This window comes from Triturus cristatus, chromosome 8 (genome assembly GCF_964204655.1).
Source record: "Triturus cristatus chromosome 8, aTriCri1.1, whole genome shotgun sequence".
In the NCBI taxonomy this organism is placed as follows: domain Eukaryota; kingdom Metazoa; phylum Chordata; class Amphibia; order Caudata; family Salamandridae; genus Triturus; species Triturus cristatus.
This window is the reverse complement of record NC_140591.1, coordinates 1,451,884,516-1,451,902,585: the sequence shown is the minus strand read 5'-3', so window position 1 is coordinate 1,451,902,585 and position 18,070 is coordinate 1,451,884,516. Positions and strand designations below refer to the sequence as shown.

Here is an 18,070-nt window from a genome sequence, read left to right as displayed (position 1 = left end):
TTGAGGGAAACATATTTCAGCCAGGTAAGCATCAGTGAGAAAAACTAAAATGTGATGGGTGGAATGCGTGAACCTCAACCACGGGCAACGTCTCTGAGGAGAATTTCACGCATCATTGCTTTGGGTGTAAACATCAGTTTGATTAAAATACACAAGACCCAGCAAATACGTACACTAGTTTTCAGTTTTCTGATTAATGTAATAAACATGAAATAGTTTTAGCAGGGGATTTCTAAATTAGACGTGTTAACATGAAGAGTTGAGTTGGTGGAGATCCGATTCAATGAAGGACCAGCATACCCATCAAGCTCTAGAAAAGAAGCTAGGGTTTAAGCGCCACAGCAAATGTTATTATCACTTTCTCTGGAAGCAGAACCTCTATTATACAGTGTGAAAGAGTTTTGACTTTTTTGGGGTACAGTTTTAGAAAACACTGTTCTCGGAGCAGAGATACATCCATGAAGACATTGTAAAGTTTTGTAGTTTATGGTGCTGACAATTCGAATGCAGGTTGATGGTCTATTCTAGAAGTTTATGGCAATTATTTTGGTAAATATATGGTATAGCAAAGCTGCAGAAACAATAAAAACATTCTTTAAGGATTCTGTGATCAAATCTTCTCTTAGAGCTAGCTCCATTGCTAATCGTGATGTGTGAATGACAACATTTTGGGCAAATAAAGTGCTTTCAACCTGTTAACATGAATACGATTTAACAATAATAATGCTAAACCAATAATAGTTACTTCCTCATCGTACATGATTATCTTAATTGTGGCTCCTGGGGCTGGGGGGAATGTGGGTGAGTTGTAGCAGTATATTTTCCTTATTGTATGGTAAATTGATATGACTTTAACAAAACTTACACAAACAAACATGTGAGTTACACAGTTTAGTCTGCATTTTATGGAGTGAGCGCAACGCAAAATAGTTTTTTTTCTAAAAGTCAGATGAACACTAAATTGCCCTTATTCTGTTCATTACAAGACAACTGTATCCCAGTGAGGAAATGGGCTCTACTTCAGCTGGATACCAAGGAAGTCACACCATGGAAGTAAGAAACAAAAACATACCAAAGTGAGATTTAAAAAGCAAACACTGATGTCAGAAAGCTAGACTGGTATAAAATTTGGCGTCAGAGTTTTTACCCGTTCCTTAGCAGGCAGGAATCCTTTACACTTCTAAATTATCCACCAGCCAAGCAAATACCCCCAGAACATAGATAGGTATGATACTGGGCTAGTACTCAAATTACAAGAGAAAGTGTAGTTACTCCGATCCTTACACTTTCTCAGACGAGGAACTTCTGAAATATAGCTACACCAAGATCCAGAAAGGGCCCAGATTCTACTACAAACATTTCAGCAGAGCGCAGGAACTGTGATCACAATCGCCAAATAATCAGAAACATTGTCTTTACAGATGTGGACTTCACTTTAAATGCTAGAAAACGTACAGTTTTACCAAACAGAACCTACTGACTGAAACCTATAAGGTACCATAAAATACCTCACCCTAAAGTCAGCTACAATGTGACACGCTGCTGGTGTTGCACAGCTTGGAAACAGGAATGCTCAGACAAATAATTTCACAACTGAAAACCATTGTATTCGTTTGGGGACGCTTTTTGCTTCCAAATCCAAAATGGAACATTGCTATTAGTCAGGAATGCCTGCTTGCATTTAATAGTGTAACAGACACAAGCTACCACCCAAATATTTCTGTTGGTCTGAATACCCCATTTTATCGTTCATTCCAGAAGCTAATGTTTATTGACTATATTTAGACAACATTTTATCCCATTACTCAGTTTTCCATGAATACTGTACTTCTGTTGTCTGTTTGAGCACTATGTTGCTTTGACAAGTCCTGAGAGAATCGGTAGTAGTCCAAAACTAGGAGTATGAGCAATGGCAGAAGACTAAAGGGTGGTACTTGAAGGAGCAATACCACAGTGGTTTAAATGCCCAAACCCTAACATGATTAAATATCACTTCACCTCTTTCATATTTTATCTTATCTACAACAAGATCTTGGTTTAGAACCACATGTATCTTTAAAATATCTGTCACCTGCTTAGCTTTCTCATCCAACACTTACAGTGTACACATCTAAACAATGCACAAAACAGGAATAATGTTAATTTGGTGCCTCTTCTGACTTCTATACATACAAATGGAACACAGCTTACTTTTGCCCCATTCCTTATTTCTTCCTTTCTTGAATAGTGGAAAATGTCAGCACAGCTATGGCCAGGCTCATAGCTCCCCCCGATGCTCCAGTTTTAAGTTTTAACCCTCAGAAACAGGAAAAGGAGCCTCTATTATTAGTTGTCTCGACTGGTGCCCTCTGAGGATTTTGGAACACACAGAGCGATAAACCCTTTGAGAATCTTCAAGTGATGGCATGATAGGAGAGACTGTACTTACTGGTGATAGAACTGTGAAGTACACCATCAGCCTATATCAATTTGAACATCAAATGCAGAAACATAAACAAAGGTACTTCTCAAACTTTTTTCAGCTTGAACAGCTCACTGGAAACATTGCCTTCAACTAGGACACCTTTTTTTTAAATTGAAATGTTCTAAGTTTAGTGATGTTGCATTATAAAGCACAGGCTTATGAGGCACATCATCTAACAAAAAAAAGAAAAGGCCGTGAATATTAAGATCATGTTTTTTGTGTGGGGTTAACAATGGTTTACCGAATTGTAGGTGAGATTTCTGGTGGAGTCTACACCATGTTTAGAAGAGGACTACTGGCATGCTGGAGTTTCTACGCATGTGTGCAACTCAACACCCATCAACACAAAGCCAAGTATTATAATTTTTGTTGTGTCAACTCTCCCACAGCTCCCTAACACCAGCAACCCACATAACTGCAACAGCGGGGTTTTATCTCGCCCACCCTACAAACGAAACATTTTGTCATCAACAGAATCTCCTGGTATACTGTAGGAAAACTGTCCTCTTTGACAGTTATCTCACACGTCGCCAGCTTTTGCCGATCCAGCTGTTCAAAATTTGAAGGAAGCACTCCTGTCTGGAGTCCATACTCTGTGCCTGCATCACCTCCCCTTACTTCAAAGCACGTTTAAGATCTCTAGCCGGTACCCACAACAGTCATGTTTTTGTCATATCGTACATATTCCCATCCTACTTGAACACTTGCTAATTTAGCAGAACTCCAATAATGGTCTATCGCTTACATGTAGCTCACCAGTTCAACTCACCTCCCATTTATAGTGCCAGAGAGAAATATGGCTAACAGTTACAAACTGCCTCACTGAGTAGTTGAGAGCATGATACAATAATGATCACGTTAAGGAGTAGCAGTTTGTGTTCCTTTTGCCGACTCTTGATATGAACACCTTTGTAGGTTTCTCAAAATTGGATCGGATCCTCCTGGGGAAAAGTAGAACGGGACAGAATTTGTCATGGAAGGGCAAGTACTAATGTGTTGCGTGACAGTTCGAGCAATCAAAAAAGGTTGCTCTTTGTTAAAATTCTAAGGAAACATGCATTATCAATGTACCAGTCCCCTTTGTGTATTGCTAGTTCAAGATCCCGGACTAGCCTCCAGTGGCGGAAGTAATGGCACCGATGCAGGCAGCGAACAGCATCCTTGGTCCTTTACCGATGAACAGTGTCAGGCAAGTCTTCCTCCTCAAGGTAACAGGTCAAGTCACCAAAACAACAGTCGAGGAAAAGCAGCAGCGTCAGCAGCAAACTGAGCTGGTGTATTCTGGCTGTGACTCTCAGCCGTAAATGGTCCAACTTGCTCGCAAGTCTATTTGTCTGAGTGGGTATTGATTAAGACCAACGGGCTACGGCTTTACGGCCTTGGCTGGCTCTGAAGACTGTCGGACATCTGTCCACTCCTGCATAGTATTCTGCAAGGCCTGGGTCTTCTCTTTGTCTACTTGAACATAGTCAACCTTCTCGTCGGAGGCCACGGAGGATGTGGACGGCTAGGTAGGGGGAAAAGAACACAGCAATTACAAATGCAGGAAGGCAAAATGCCATCAGGAACCATTCTTATTAAAGCAAGCTCTCCTAAGCAAACCCATTACAAATCTTTAAAAAATATAAAAGAAATAATATTCATAGTCACTGTTAATCTATATACGCATATACATAGAAGCCGACGGCACTTATGGATTCGAAGGATATCTGTATTAGGACATGGGGGCCCAAAGGGTAAGCGGAACCTGGGTATACAATTGTAAAATAATAATGGTTCTCCCTAAATCTTTTGTTAAGAATTATTTTTTTAACATGTACAAATGTTTACAGCCACAAGATACAAACAAATTACAATAATGCAAATATTTACTCTTATATTATATTATATTTAAATAGCGTTTAAAAAGTGGATACAAGACGTGCATAAACAGCACAGCGCTATATATACACACAAAGTCATTAGGTCAAAGAATTTTGGGCCATAAAATGCAAACAGAATAAGTGGCTCAAAAGTTACTTTTGCCAATGTTTTTTAGCTATACATTGACTGAAAAGTCAAAATGTCCCTTCGACACCACTAATCAAATATAGACTGGATGGGCTATACAACCTTTCAAATTCAGACCTGCTCTTTACTTATAGACCCTATGCTGCCTCTAGCTTTACAGTACAGTACTATTCAGCCCCTGTTTCTGTTCCAAGCTTTTCTGGATGAATTCATTATTTTTGTCTCCATCCTTACCGTGATATAATATTTTCTATTATTTCCCCTAACTTACTCTCCTCTCCTGTCCAAATGTGTGGCCAATAGCTCTGGGCGTACATTTCTACTCAATTGTACTTGCATTTTTTTATTGTGAAGAAACTCTTTACAAAGTTGCATGTCAGTCTTCCCACTTCCTCCTTCTTCCATCCACCCCCCTGACGAATTGGCTAATTGCAGCGCCAAGACGCCCTCGGGCATTCGAGCGCTATACAAATCCCTAATCAAATGAAATCAAGTTTGACTACAATAGTTAATGGGAGACCTTTTATTTATAACACTACAAAACTGTTCATTCTGAATGAGCAAGTGTTACATAAAAAGACACAAGTTCTTATTCTCTTTCCTCGTCCTTCTTGGCCTCACCACTACCTCTCTGCTTGATACTCAGCCTGAGCATGTTATAACAACTAGGGCAAACTTGTGTGACACAGGAATTGCTCATTGGTGGATGCTCTATTACCGAATTAACGTGCCAACTGAGGCTATTGTATTCCTGGTGCCAATGCAGCTCCACTCTGACATAGATTTGAGTGAGTGTCTCCAAGAGTCTGTCCTTGCCTTAATTCCCCTCATACTCCCTCATCCATTCGCATTTTACATAACCTCTCGGGGAGACACTTGTTTGCCATCTCCGGGCATCCAAGTCTTTCCTCTAGAAATCGCTGCAACATAGTGCCACCATCATCCCCTCTAATGTAGGAAGGAATGACTGCCTGTTACTTACTTCTTTGCCCTGCTGTCTGAGACAATATTCCCCCTCAAAACTGATTAGGAATACATTCGGTTACCACCTCCTTCCCACCAGAATCCATTCCCCCCATGGGGATAGAGACATGAGGTGGAATCAAGACTAGACATCTTTGGGGTTGGACAACCCTGACATGCATGGTGGGTTTCTAATACAACCGTAGGAACCCAGCACTATATTATTTATTTATTGTTACAATTTAAGCACTGGATCAGTGTATTGGTCTGACTGTCAGGATTTATCAGGAGTACTCCGAAGAGGAAGCGGACTCTGACAACTCCTGCATTTTTAAAATTGGGTATACCATTGAGATAATTACCTTTCTGTGAGGGCCAGGCGAGTTAGGCTGGAAATCCAAGGCTAAGTAATCCACGCTCCCTGTGCTCTTCTTCGGAGCCGGGCTGTTAGTGCCGCTGCGGACTGGAGAGGCTGACACGGGATTTTGCTAATAAGTGAGAAAAAAAAGCAAATGGAAAGGATGAGGCGATCCATAAAGTGAAGTAGGCAGAAACTTACCCAGCATAGAGAAGATCTCCCTGAGGTTAGTACATTTCAATGCATTTGTTTTTTTAGAACTGTACAGAGCAGCATATCTACAGCTGCAGTAGAGTGCATGCCAAGAAGGCTGTGGACAGTATGTGCAGGGCAGCGACTAAGTGTGTATGTACCCCACCAGGGCTAGCCTGAAGAGCACACCCATGGCTGCAGTGGAGAGTCTTGCTAGGGCTGCAGAGGAGAGGTCACCCACAGCTGCAGCAGGGGATGGGGCTAGAACTACAATGAAGAGTAAATGCATGAGTGGAGGGGGACAGTGATTAAGGTTGCAGTGGAGAGTACATGCTTGTCTGCATTAGACATATGGCTTAGGCTCCAGCAGACAGTACAGTGCTGTAACAGAGGGTATGGCTAGGACTGCAGGGAGGAGAACACTCCTGGAAGCAACAGAGTGAATGGTTTGGGCTCCAGCAGATTGTACAAGGCTGCTAGGGAGAGCCTGGCTATGGCTGCAGAGGAGAGCACATTCACAGTTTGCACTGTAGATTATGCCAAGAGCTGCCGGAGGGAACAAAACCAAGGCTGAAGCACAGAGTATCCCAAGGTTTGAAGTACACATACAGCTACCATGCAGAGAACCTACAGGGCTTCACTGTAGACTATGCCAAGAGCTGAGGTGGTTGGATTAACCTACACTATGGCGAAGAGCACGCTTATGGCCAAAGTGGAGAGTGCACCCAGACTGCAGTAAAAAACACACCTGAGGCAGAATTGAGGAGTTCAGTCGAAGATGCAGCAGAAAGTATCAAAAGGGCTCACGTTCGTTGCACTGGAGGGGACACCCAGTGTTTCAGGGAAGAGTTTGGTAAAGGCTACAGTCGAAAGTGCTTTTAGGGCCACAGTGGTGATTATGCCTGTGGCTTCAGCGGAGAGTACACCCATGCCTGAGGTGATGAGTATACCCAGGTAGATGATCGGAACTACGATTGCGGCACTTTAAGAGAGTAACCAGAGAGCGGGAAGTTCACCCAGGCCCATAGTGGAGAATTTACCAGATGCTGAATTGTTTGCCGCTGTATGCCGTGGAGACTATGCCCAAGGCTGCAGTGTAGATCATCTATAAAACGCCGCTGAAGATTATTCTTGGGCCTGAGAGTATTAACCAGGTTAAATTGGCACACATGCTCATATGTACAGTGAAGAGTACATAGGAAAGAGTTGTACCACGGTGAAGAGAAGGCCAAGGCAGCGGTATCTCCAGGGCTGCAGTGCAGAGTACCCTTAGAGCTGTGGTGGACAGTACATTCAGCTGTGTGGAAATTGGCTTCTCTGGGGCTGCATCAGCAAAGAACACACCAGCAAGGGGTATAGTGGGCAGTAAACTCACACCTTTGTTGGAGTGTACGCCCATGGCTCTACTGGAGAAAATGCAATTATGGGTAACCAGAGTTGTCTGGAGGGTGAGCTCTGGTATTTGGTACTTTTAGAGCAGAGGACTGCATTTCTGTTGACCATTATTTGCTCTCAGGTTTGCCACAATATTCCAGTAAAGTATTTTTCAACTGTTGCCATCTCACATTGCGGCATATCTTAGTGTTTCACAGGCAAGCCCTGAATGACACAACTTCACTGTCTCATAGCTTGTAGCACACATTCCTTGGATCGTCGAGATATACAACCAGCCAATCAACAGACTTGACAGATATCCGCCTCTCCCAAGGTACTTCGGTTCCAATGGTACCCATGTCTTGGTGGACTACCAGTCATCTTTTGGTGTGACATGAGCAATAAGACCAGTGGGCCAAAGATATACAGTAGGTGACAGTGTCACTGGATGTGCTTAGGTCTATTGTGTGTGCATGCAGGGATGGGGAACACTCTAGAGCCATCTTTGGTATTTCTCAGTAGCTTCAGATAGCAAACTTTCATCGTGCTTTGCCTGAGTTAGTGACAAAAGGCCACGACTATTATTCTTGAGTGCTGTACATATTTAGTAGAAAAAAACAAACCAAATCTCAAAATGTCATGCGTGGGTCATTTGATTTTATTTAACGATGGCATGCAGGTTTCCCAAAGATACATTTGTGTATAAACTCTTAAACGTTAGCACTGCAAGGGCGTACACATTGCAGAATTGATGTTTACGTATGTTTCAGACAGGCCATTACATAAACGTACGGATCACTCCACTGGCACAGAGTTGAGAGCATACCCCCAGACTTACCATTGCAACATAATTTTCTTCACTGTCCCCTGAGCTGGTACTGGTGATACTCTGTGTGGACACCGGCCGGCAATATTGCGAAGAGCTGGAGTTCAGAGTGTGCCTGTAATCAGTTAGGAAGCATATAGTTTCAGGCTACAATGTCATCCAACTTTCATCAGTTACTTTCTATTCCACCTCTGTAACATTCCTGCAATCCCTTCTCGGTGAACCTCCTAATGTGGTTTCCCCTCTGGTGCACCCCTCTCAGGCCTGTTTGGCCCTAACCTGCAAAGCGCTGAGCTCATTTCCAGGTCCATTTGTGTAACATACTATATGGTTTTATACTAAGATCACAATAAACATCTATAGTGCATCCCATCCTGCTTGTGGGTCCAGGAAAACCTCCATTGTGTGTCTTCCAAATAAAGAATCACAGATGTAAATCTGGCTGGGTGCCATGCATTTGGGAACAATCTTTGCTCTCACCATCATGGGCCCCTCTTCCCTCACTGATGGTTCAAACCCTGAACTGTTCTAAATATACTCTGTGGGTGGTAGCTCACTAAGTCACAAGAAATAAACTACCTTCTGCAAGCAGATGTGAGATCAACTCTCCATAAGACTCTCTCAGGTCCAAATAAGTGTCAGACTAAGCAGAAGGTTTCTGTCTGGAAAATGTGTGCTAGAGGCGAGGCCTGCAGACTAAAGTTTGAGCAGGTTCTGTTCCTTCTTCACTGCCCATCCATTTTCCTTAACTTGATCACGAGATTTGGTAGCCTTTAGTGAAAACGTGCTGAGCATCTCCTGTGCTTATCTAAGAAACTGGTAGGTATGGCAACTTCTTTCCATTCTCTACGCCTTGGCACACCTCACAAGGAGGTGCCTGCCTAAGGTTCAGTGAGGCTTAGTGCTTGGTCGTCTATTCCTTGGGGGCAAGTCTTTCCTCTCAGAACAAGGTCCGGGGTCCTTCCCATTAGGGATGACGGAGAACCTGTTCCACCAAAGCTGAATTTGGCAGGGCAGTGTCCCAAAGAGATTGGCGAACAGCAGCACCCAGGAACGTCTGCTTAGAACTTTGATCTGTGAACCAACCCTCAGTCAAACAACACTCTGGAAAATTCCACTCACAACTTACATTTAGCTACATGCACAGGAGCCAATCAGACAACAGCATACCCCCTAAATTCTTCTGGGATCACTTATATCACCACCACTTACATCATCCTTTCCTGGATGTGCTGTGCCAGTTTCCTACAGCACCCTAAATCATATGGCTTGATTTGTCTTCAGCTGGACGTGCACCTCTTGTATTCACAAGGTTCTGTGCATGTATACTCAGACGTACTTGTGAAAGTGGCCCTATTCATGCATGCCTTATGGGTAAAAAAGGTGGAATCTGACTGTATGGTTGCCCTCACTTTTTGCCTAGTGATTTGCTGGTTTTCGACTTAGTCCGGCTTTGATCCTGCTATTCAGGACCCCAGCCTATCTGCTTTCGCCTATAAATTGATTACATGTACTTTAGGTACACTCCAGATTGGATTCTGGGGTACCCTTAGAAGTCCCTAGTATATGGTATACTATGTACCCAGGGCATAGGTACCCCAGAGGCCTACCAGGGGCTGCAGCATCTATAAAATAAAAAAATTAATGATGCCACCCCCGGGAAGCCATTCAACAGCAGCCTCTGTAAGGTGGTGTATGCACCCCTTACTGAGATATAGGTTACCAATATCTCTCCATATCACTGCACATGTAAACCTATCAGTCACCCATATGGCAGGCCTTAACAATCCTGAAGGCAGGGTGCTGGGTTTCATGTGTGAGGGTGCCAATGCAAGAGCAGAGCCCCTCTGCAGCTTTCAGAACCTTTATTTCGGGGTGGGTTGTGATGCAGCCAAACCATACACACCATATAAGTGCATTATAACCTCGCGGTAAATGCCAACTTTGGAATGGCTGCATGTAAACATGTCGTGCTTGGTGTCAAACACCTTGGAATCATACCTCCACACCAGTAACTGGTGTGGGAGGTATGATTCGACCCTACTAGAGGGAGAAACATGACCGCACCGGTCTACCGGTACCAGCGTAACATACCCTGGCATCTCAAAATGGATGCAGCCAGCCACAGACACGAGTCTGCCCTCCTGCTCCTTGACAAAACTCCGGCAGGGGAGGCCTGGACAATGGGTTTCCTGTCACAGGGAGGTGTGACCACCTCCCAGACAGGCCTTAGTGTATTGGGGACGGGTGGGTGTACTCCAAGAGTGCTTTGATGTCTGCACTGGGGCCACATTTGGTGTCCCTGTGCATAGTCCAGCTCAAACCAGTTGCAGGGGCTACTAGCCCCTGCTCTGGTGCGAAACTGGACAAAGGAAATGGGTGTAGCCACCCCTCTTTGCTGACTCTCCCATAGGTGGGTACCCAGAGTTTGTCCCACCCCTTCCTTGGGTATAAAGTAGGAACCCCTGACTACAGGACTTTAGATTTACCTGGACGAAACTCTGCTACAAATTTACCAGAACTTCTACTATCTACACGACGTTGGATGACCGAAGAATCTCCCTTGGAGTAAAGGAGTTACTCCCCTGCAAAACAGGCACCAAAGACGCATCTGTCCGGTTTGCATCGACGCTGCTCCCGAAGGACACCGACGATTTTGCAACACAGGAGGTGGGTTTCCAAGCTTTCCCGAGGCCGATCCGTGCTCTCAGCAACTCTGAGATCCAAAGACCTCGTGAGGACCGTGCAACCAGAACCCCTGGACACCGCGACCATTTGCAGCAGCATATGCTTCTTGGCGATCCCTGAGGCTGTGCTTTGGGCTACTTGTAGTCCAGACCCCGAGCAGTGATTCCACCAAAGATTGCTGGCCTACACTCCTCGAGTGACCCTTGGGCTGGTATCTAGTGATTCCTCTCTAGGTCCCTTCGCGATCTCTTGGCTGTCGACTTGTGGGTCCCTGAGAAGGGTACTTGTACTTTCAACGGGCTTTCCTGGTTGCTCCAGACGTGCCCTGACTCTCCATTGCTTGGGGAGTCCACAGGACATTGCTGGTCCACACCAAAGCCATTTTCTTCTCACAGCGTGGGATGTAGTTGCCAAGGCTTCTTGGTCTCCAATCCAGAAACTGACCCCCCAGCACTTGACATCCTTTGTGGGACAGATCGCCTGCGGACTGTGGTCGTCATCGACGCCTCCTGCTCCCCGTGGCAGTGGAGTCAAGCTTCACCTCTTCGCACCTGAAACACCCGACATTGGTGGGCATTCGTCTATCGTGCCCCTGGTCACTAGCAAGTGACCCAGACTGTGTCCCCTCTGCTTTCAGGTTCATCACATCTTCTATCCAGGCTTGGATCACACTGGACACTTCTCCTTCCCACAGCAGCAGCACTTTGCAGCACATCACCACTGAAATCAACGACGATTCCTGACACCATTTGACACCTATGCACCTGGCTTTCCTGGGTGAGGTAACACAAGTACTCCGGTGCTCCTGAGGGTGCTGGCCCTAGAACCCCCTAAGTCTAAAGGGGTTTGCTCAAAGTCCTCTTCTAAGTGTCCTTATTCTTTAAAATTCCAACCGCGACTTTCCTATTGAATTGTACGAGGTTCGGGGCTGTGCTGTCACACTGCACACGTCCCCCGTGGGTCTCCTGTGTCACTACCTTGGGTGGTTCCTTGGGGTCCCAGCGATTCTACATGCTCTAGGCACTGTGTCTGGTCAAGTCGTGGTTCTTATACCACTTTCTTAATATATGGTTTGGTCTCCCCCTGGGGCCCATTGTATATTGTGCTATTTACTGTTGTTTAATAACTGTATTAGTGTGTGCCTTGCTCTCTAACTTCATAAAGAGGTTAGTAGAGAATGTTTAGAAATAAATACATATATTTTATATATATACCTTGTGTGGTTCTCCTTTCATTTAGTTATTCAAGAGGTTACAATCTGGTAAACCAAGCTGCGTTACACTCCTTCAAGACTTAGCCTGAAGGCTGCTCTCCATAGCTACCACTAGGATAGCTTTCAATAAAGGTTGTCATAAACCTATTCATCAAAAAGGGTTGTTTGGACTGGTGCAAGGTGCCCACTATAACTAGTGGACAGCATATACCAGGCCAACTTCTCACATTATGCACCTATGAACCATGAATGTGGACACATATAGCTAACTTACTATAAAGTGGGCAAAGCAACTCTGGCCTACACCTTACTAACTTTAGTCAGGTTTCTGACCACCCGCTATGAATATAAAGCGGATAGAAGATCAATGGTGCTATATTTGAAATAAACATTGGTTGTAAAGGCCAGGGCCCCTCCAAAGAGGAGGAGTGAGGAGAGTGTCCTTGGGAGGTAAGATACACCTTTCAGAAGTGTGACTGCCCTTCCAAACCCAGACTGCTGAACGCCTAGTTTGTCATAGGCCAAGCAGAAGACAGGCATCCTGATTTGTGGGTATCAGGATGACTGTGGTTTACATAGCCATAAACATAAACAAAACTCTACCACTCAATAACTAAGCACGACTCAGCTGCACAGACGCGGTAGTCACAAGCTTTTGTCATGACTTATCATCCAAAAAGAACATATGAGCACATTGTATGAACACCAATATAATTTCTAACTCTTAATACAATGAATTAACAAACATTTTAGTCCTAGCCAATCACACCACGCCACACCCCGTTTTAAACCATGATTCAATAAAGATCTTAGTTAAGTAGGCACAAGCTTGGAACCTGACATAGACGTGAACGGGGCCAAATGAACGGAGCACAGACCAGTAGTGGTCAATCAGGGACTCATCCTGAAGCTGACTGTTAAAACTGATTTGTGGAATGATATCCTTACAATAGGAGCTCGGGAGTCGGAGGGGTGAAGATGAGGTTGTTCGAGCCATTATGTAAGCAGCAGGGAATCAACTCCGAGGCGGGGGGCATCAGTTGGTAAATGGAAATAAAATTGAACGCCTTACATTGGTGCCTTACTTTCCACCTCCTTTGTAAGGCTCATTGGCATTGAAGCTCTTGTACCATTATGGTACTCATTGTAATTGTCATGTAGGCAATGTGTGAAGAAATGCACACATCAGACCGGCAACCGTATAACTGTATTAGAAAACGAGAAATATCTTTGGCGAAAAAGGCACCAGGAGCGATATGTGTTTCATGTGTTGGAGCAAAAACAGAAAACAGACTGCAGCAGAAGAATCGGTGGCTGTGGAGGGGAGAGGGGGCTGGTTGAGTATGTACTAGTTTGATAGGGTTTCTAAGGTGCTTCTGGGTTGGAAGCTTAGAGTGGAAGGAGGTGGGAGGCTGCATTCAAAGCTGCGAGGAGCTTATCAATTGGTACATTGGTATTATAGGGAGAATTTGGGGAAATAATTTTTAGGATAAGAATGGAAGTCACAGGTTGTGGTTGAAGAGGCTGGAGTGGGGACTGACAAAAATCCAGACAAAGGAGCCTATTTAGAGAGATACAAAATGCTAAAATTGTACCGCAGACTTGGCAGCCCACCCTAGCGACCATTATATCCCAGGAATGTGTATGGTGTTAGGGACAGGATACAAAGAGGGGTGTAATTCAAATACATTAAGCAACCTGAAGCATAAAATCCACTGATGCAACAGATCTACCAGTTGTGAATAAAGTGTCATTTCCTAGGAGGGATGATATATACACAAGTGATGTTACACCTCGTGCTCACGAGGATGTTACACCTCATGCTCAGAGGTCTCAAGGACCGTACCATACCTAGCCTGGGCAGGCTAGGTATGGTACGGTCTTTGAGACCTCTGAGCGGGGGGGAGAATGGATGACCCTGAATGTATGTACATTGCTGTGTTATCTGTGGGGGAGGATTACTGGCAGAAGTCCCAGTCGGGAGGCTGTTACTTGGAGAAAGTTTCAGTGAGGTTATGGATAAGAAGAAGACAGATCCATGGCGACAGGCACTGCCAGAGTAAGAAACTGAACAAACTCATTGATGAAATGAGGCTGCAGTATATAAGGAGAACCCCCCTAGAAAAAGCGTTGTCACCCTCCGTGCTGTCCATTATCAGGGATAGGCTATTTCTTCACCCTAACCGCAAACCCTCATGTTATTCTGAGATGGACATTCAAATCGGATGAACATAAGATAATTTACCTACGTTAATGTTAACTGGGGGCCCTACATGAGGAAAAGATGACTGTAAAATGCACATCATGTATTGGATACAGAAGTGCTGACTTCAGTTAAGTTTGACATTAAATAACTTTTCAAGGTGACTTTAGGCATCTGAAGTTACATTGTGGGAGTCTTCCAAGCTCTCATTAGAAGGTACGGATATAGGATTCCCAAGACAGAGAGACAGTTTTAGAGAGAAGTCCACTGTGATCTTCAAAAGGACCCTGAGCCACTGCAAGGGAAGTTGTATGAAGGTGTCCCTAGAAGAGCTCCCTGTACATCAGAATATAACGAGCAATGTATAAGTACATTTAGCTGTGAAGGAATCTAGGCAGTAATTAAGGCTGTCACTAAAATGACTGTGAATCAGGTAATAAGACAGGAAATTAGAAAAAGAAAAAAGGAAAACGGCAAGTAGAGTAGAAAAGGCACTAAGAACAGGAATTTAGTGACAGGCAAGGTCACATGATGCAGTGAACGAGAAGATTGTAAAAACTTTTGCAAAATTCTATGCCAACGTGCTCAATTCCCATTTGGAATAGTCTGTGAGAGACATCTTGACAAGGAAGGAGATGATGGAGGGAGCGCTAAAACTTTTCAGACACTCGCCCCCAGTCACAGATCTGGGTTGAATCCATCATCGTTCTTTAGCTCACTTCGCCACCCCAATTTAGGCCCAGCTATATGCAAATCAGTCTTGACCCTGTGCCTCATGGAAACAGTCCAGCCCGAAATGCCAAGCCAGCTCTTCCCTGGACCGGAAACAAGCATCCTGGGACCGGTTTCGGGGTAACACCCCTCATTAGCCAGGCTAGCTTGAATCCAGTGGCAAAGTGAGCAAGGGCCCCATGTCTGGGCATACCCTGCCAACTTAGGGCGAATAAAGTAAACACAAGGAGATGATGGACGGAGCACTGAAACTTTTCAGACACTCGCCCTCAGTCATAGATCTGGGCCGAATAACCAGGGTACCAGAGGCCATGGTATTGTGGGAAGATGCTATCTAAAACAAGCATTGGCAAAGCCAACAGGTTTCACCTATGAGAGATCGAGTGGCATTGTCAATTGTTTTTTTGACATGTTGCTCATCCACGCAAGTTGCTGTGCAACATGGCTTAAACTCAAGAAAAAAACGAGCTATGATGAGGCCAGCGTTGACCACATCATAGCACTGTTCTTTCTTTTCAGCATCCTACATAAAAGGTCATAAGCACGAATGGCCTTTAGTGAGAAAAATAAAGGTACAAGGTCGACAGTGTGCCAACTGAATCACTGGGCAATATTGACACTACAGTTATGATCATTATCTACAAACATTCAACTGTGTCCACAATTGAAAAAATACAAAAAAAGTTGATATGGCAGTTCCTCAATGAAGTCTTACTCAACATTTAAAAAGCACAAGAGTCAGCCAATCAAATTTTTCCGGTCCTGCAGTTGTGTAAATTTGATAAATGAGGCATGGCCAACAATTTTAATATCGACCAGGAAGGAGCACGAAACTAGCAAAAAGCCATACTTATTGCTGCCAATCGAAGAGGTGCTGCCTCGCGGAAATAATCCTATTTCTAGACGGTATAGTATAAAAGGACCACCAATCAAAACATCGGTTTGTGCTGATTTCCAACGACCACTCAAACCGGTAAAAGCTCCAATTCAATAATTAACATCATGCAGTCGAACATCTTCATATTACGGCACAAGCAGTGCAAAATAAAACCAGACAGCAAGTTATAAAGATCACGCCAGGTTTTGAAAATGAGCATACTATTTGTTGCACAAGTCAGTTTGTAACTCTTTGAACGACAAGGCAATGTATCAGTTGCTCATGCGTTAATCACCACAGTTCCACTTCTGTGGCATCTGCTGAACTCTCAAGCCATTCATCTTAGCTGTCCTGGTTCAACCCCAATAAATACACTACCTTAGTGTCCTTTTAATACTGCCTTATCCTCCTCTGGGTTCACCAGCAGACCTACTACAGTGAAATTTATTTTGGTAACTGGGATCAACATTGCTTGATCAATTACCAATAAACAATCAACAAAAATAGTGGTCCTTCGTGAATTCAAACTGCAAGACTTTCCCCATTCGATCTCTGGTGGAACCTGGTATCGTACATCCCACAGCCCCTGAATTAAGATTTAAGATCACCATCCCATTCACAGAATCTTAACCTCCATCAAGCCTGCTCTTAAGAACTTCTCATGATCTTGATGGGGGGGGGGAGGGGGAAGGTTGCCACTCCAGCATTAACCATCTCAAAGTAAGAACCTTCACCATAGACACTGACACCTAGCTTCCGCCTGACCAGATCTAGTGAATGCACGCCAAAGAATATTCACCAAAGTGTCAACCTGGTCCTCTCAGAAATACCTACATTTAATTACCCCGGACTTGAAAGCTAACCTCACGGCTACAGAGTGTACTGCCAACCAAGTCAACATCAAGATATAAATATGGAAAAAAAAATCTCAGCATTATAGAAAATCTCAGCAAACTTTTTCTACCTACTTCAGTGCATGCCACTTACTTTCCCCTCCATCGCCCCTTCTATACCTAAACCCAGCCTTCACTCCTCCTCTCTACCTCTTCATCCATCCTCCTTACTCTGCTGGCTCTAACACCTCCCTCCCCATCTGCCTGCTTTCACACACTCACACTCCATCTCACACTAACATTTCCTCCCTGTAGACCTCTCTCTCTGCCCTACCCACTACTTCCTCCCCTGCTGGCCGCTCTTCTGGCATTAACCGTATTCCTATCTGCAGTGCTCTCTCTGCTTTTATAACTTTGTCCTTCCTCTACGTCTTACACCCCCTGAAACCTCCAGAGCAAACATCAAGTTGCTCACGACTACAAATTCCAGACCGCATTTCTCTACTGCACCTATCCTATCTTTCATCTTGCGTCTCCTAGCTCTTCTCATCTATTATAAGTCCTGACCTTGCATATATTCTTCCACCCTCCAAGGCCCACCATTTCAACCATCCTTCCTCCTTCTCACATTCTCCTCCTTAACATCCCCTCGCGATACTGTGATTTCACGCCTTAGTGAGCTTGAATCAGTGAATGACTCCCCTTCCATCCAAGCTAATCTTCTTAAATACTACAATTTCCCTAATAGCACCGAAGATTACTAATCAATTCCTACAGTGTCCCTATTAACGCAGAATCTTTAAACAAGAACCAGACTAATATTTGTCACACATGGACATTGAACTACTTTTCATCACAGGACTTAGCAAAGCAGTAACACCAGACCAGCTCAACTGGGGTTAAGCACCACTGCCAGAATCACTGGAGTTATAGATAAACTGTGGATACAAATACACCCGAAGCTTCTTGGCTGAAGCAGTCGAGTTTGAGATCCTCATAACCAACACCATTATTTTCACAAGGTTGCCCTAAATAATCAAAAGTATTTCTTAAAAGCACAGCAGGTTCTCATTGAAATACATTTTATTGCAATAGTTTTAATTATACTCTCGAACGTTTACAAATCGTGCACTTATAATATCTACTCACAGTTGCCGAGACCAGGATTTGGTGACTGGTGATTTGAAAGGAAGTTCATCAATTACTGCGGTGTTTCTCAAGTCCAGAGGGGATGGCTTTGCTGTAGGAGGAACCAAAAACTCTATCAGTAACAGGCTGGAAGATGCATCACCAGACTATGAAAAGTATGACGTTAACGCACGAGAGGGAGAATAGTT

The 18,070-nt window shown here is 44.2% G+C and overlaps 1 protein-coding gene across 2 annotated transcripts in view; it reads right to left on the bottom strand.

Annotated features, from left to right (window-relative positions):
• Positions 1-783: 783 nt before the first annotated feature.
• Positions 784-18,070, bottom strand: part of GAB2 (GRB2 associated binding protein 2) — a 480,907-nt gene continuing 463,620 nt past the window's right edge. For both annotated transcript variants that reach the window (XM_085623240.1, XM_085623241.1), the window contains 4 exons: positions 17,883-17,973; positions 8,200-8,302; positions 5,800-5,925; positions 784-3,971 (listed from right to left, as the gene is read on the bottom strand). In XM_085623240.1, the coding sequence (XP_085479366.1) occupies positions 3,828-3,971; positions 5,800-5,925; positions 8,200-8,302; positions 17,883-17,973 (464 nt within the window). In that variant the 3' untranslated portion in view covers positions 784-3,827. The remainder of the gene's footprint in view (positions 3,972-5,799; positions 5,926-8,199; positions 8,303-17,882; positions 17,974-18,070) is intronic.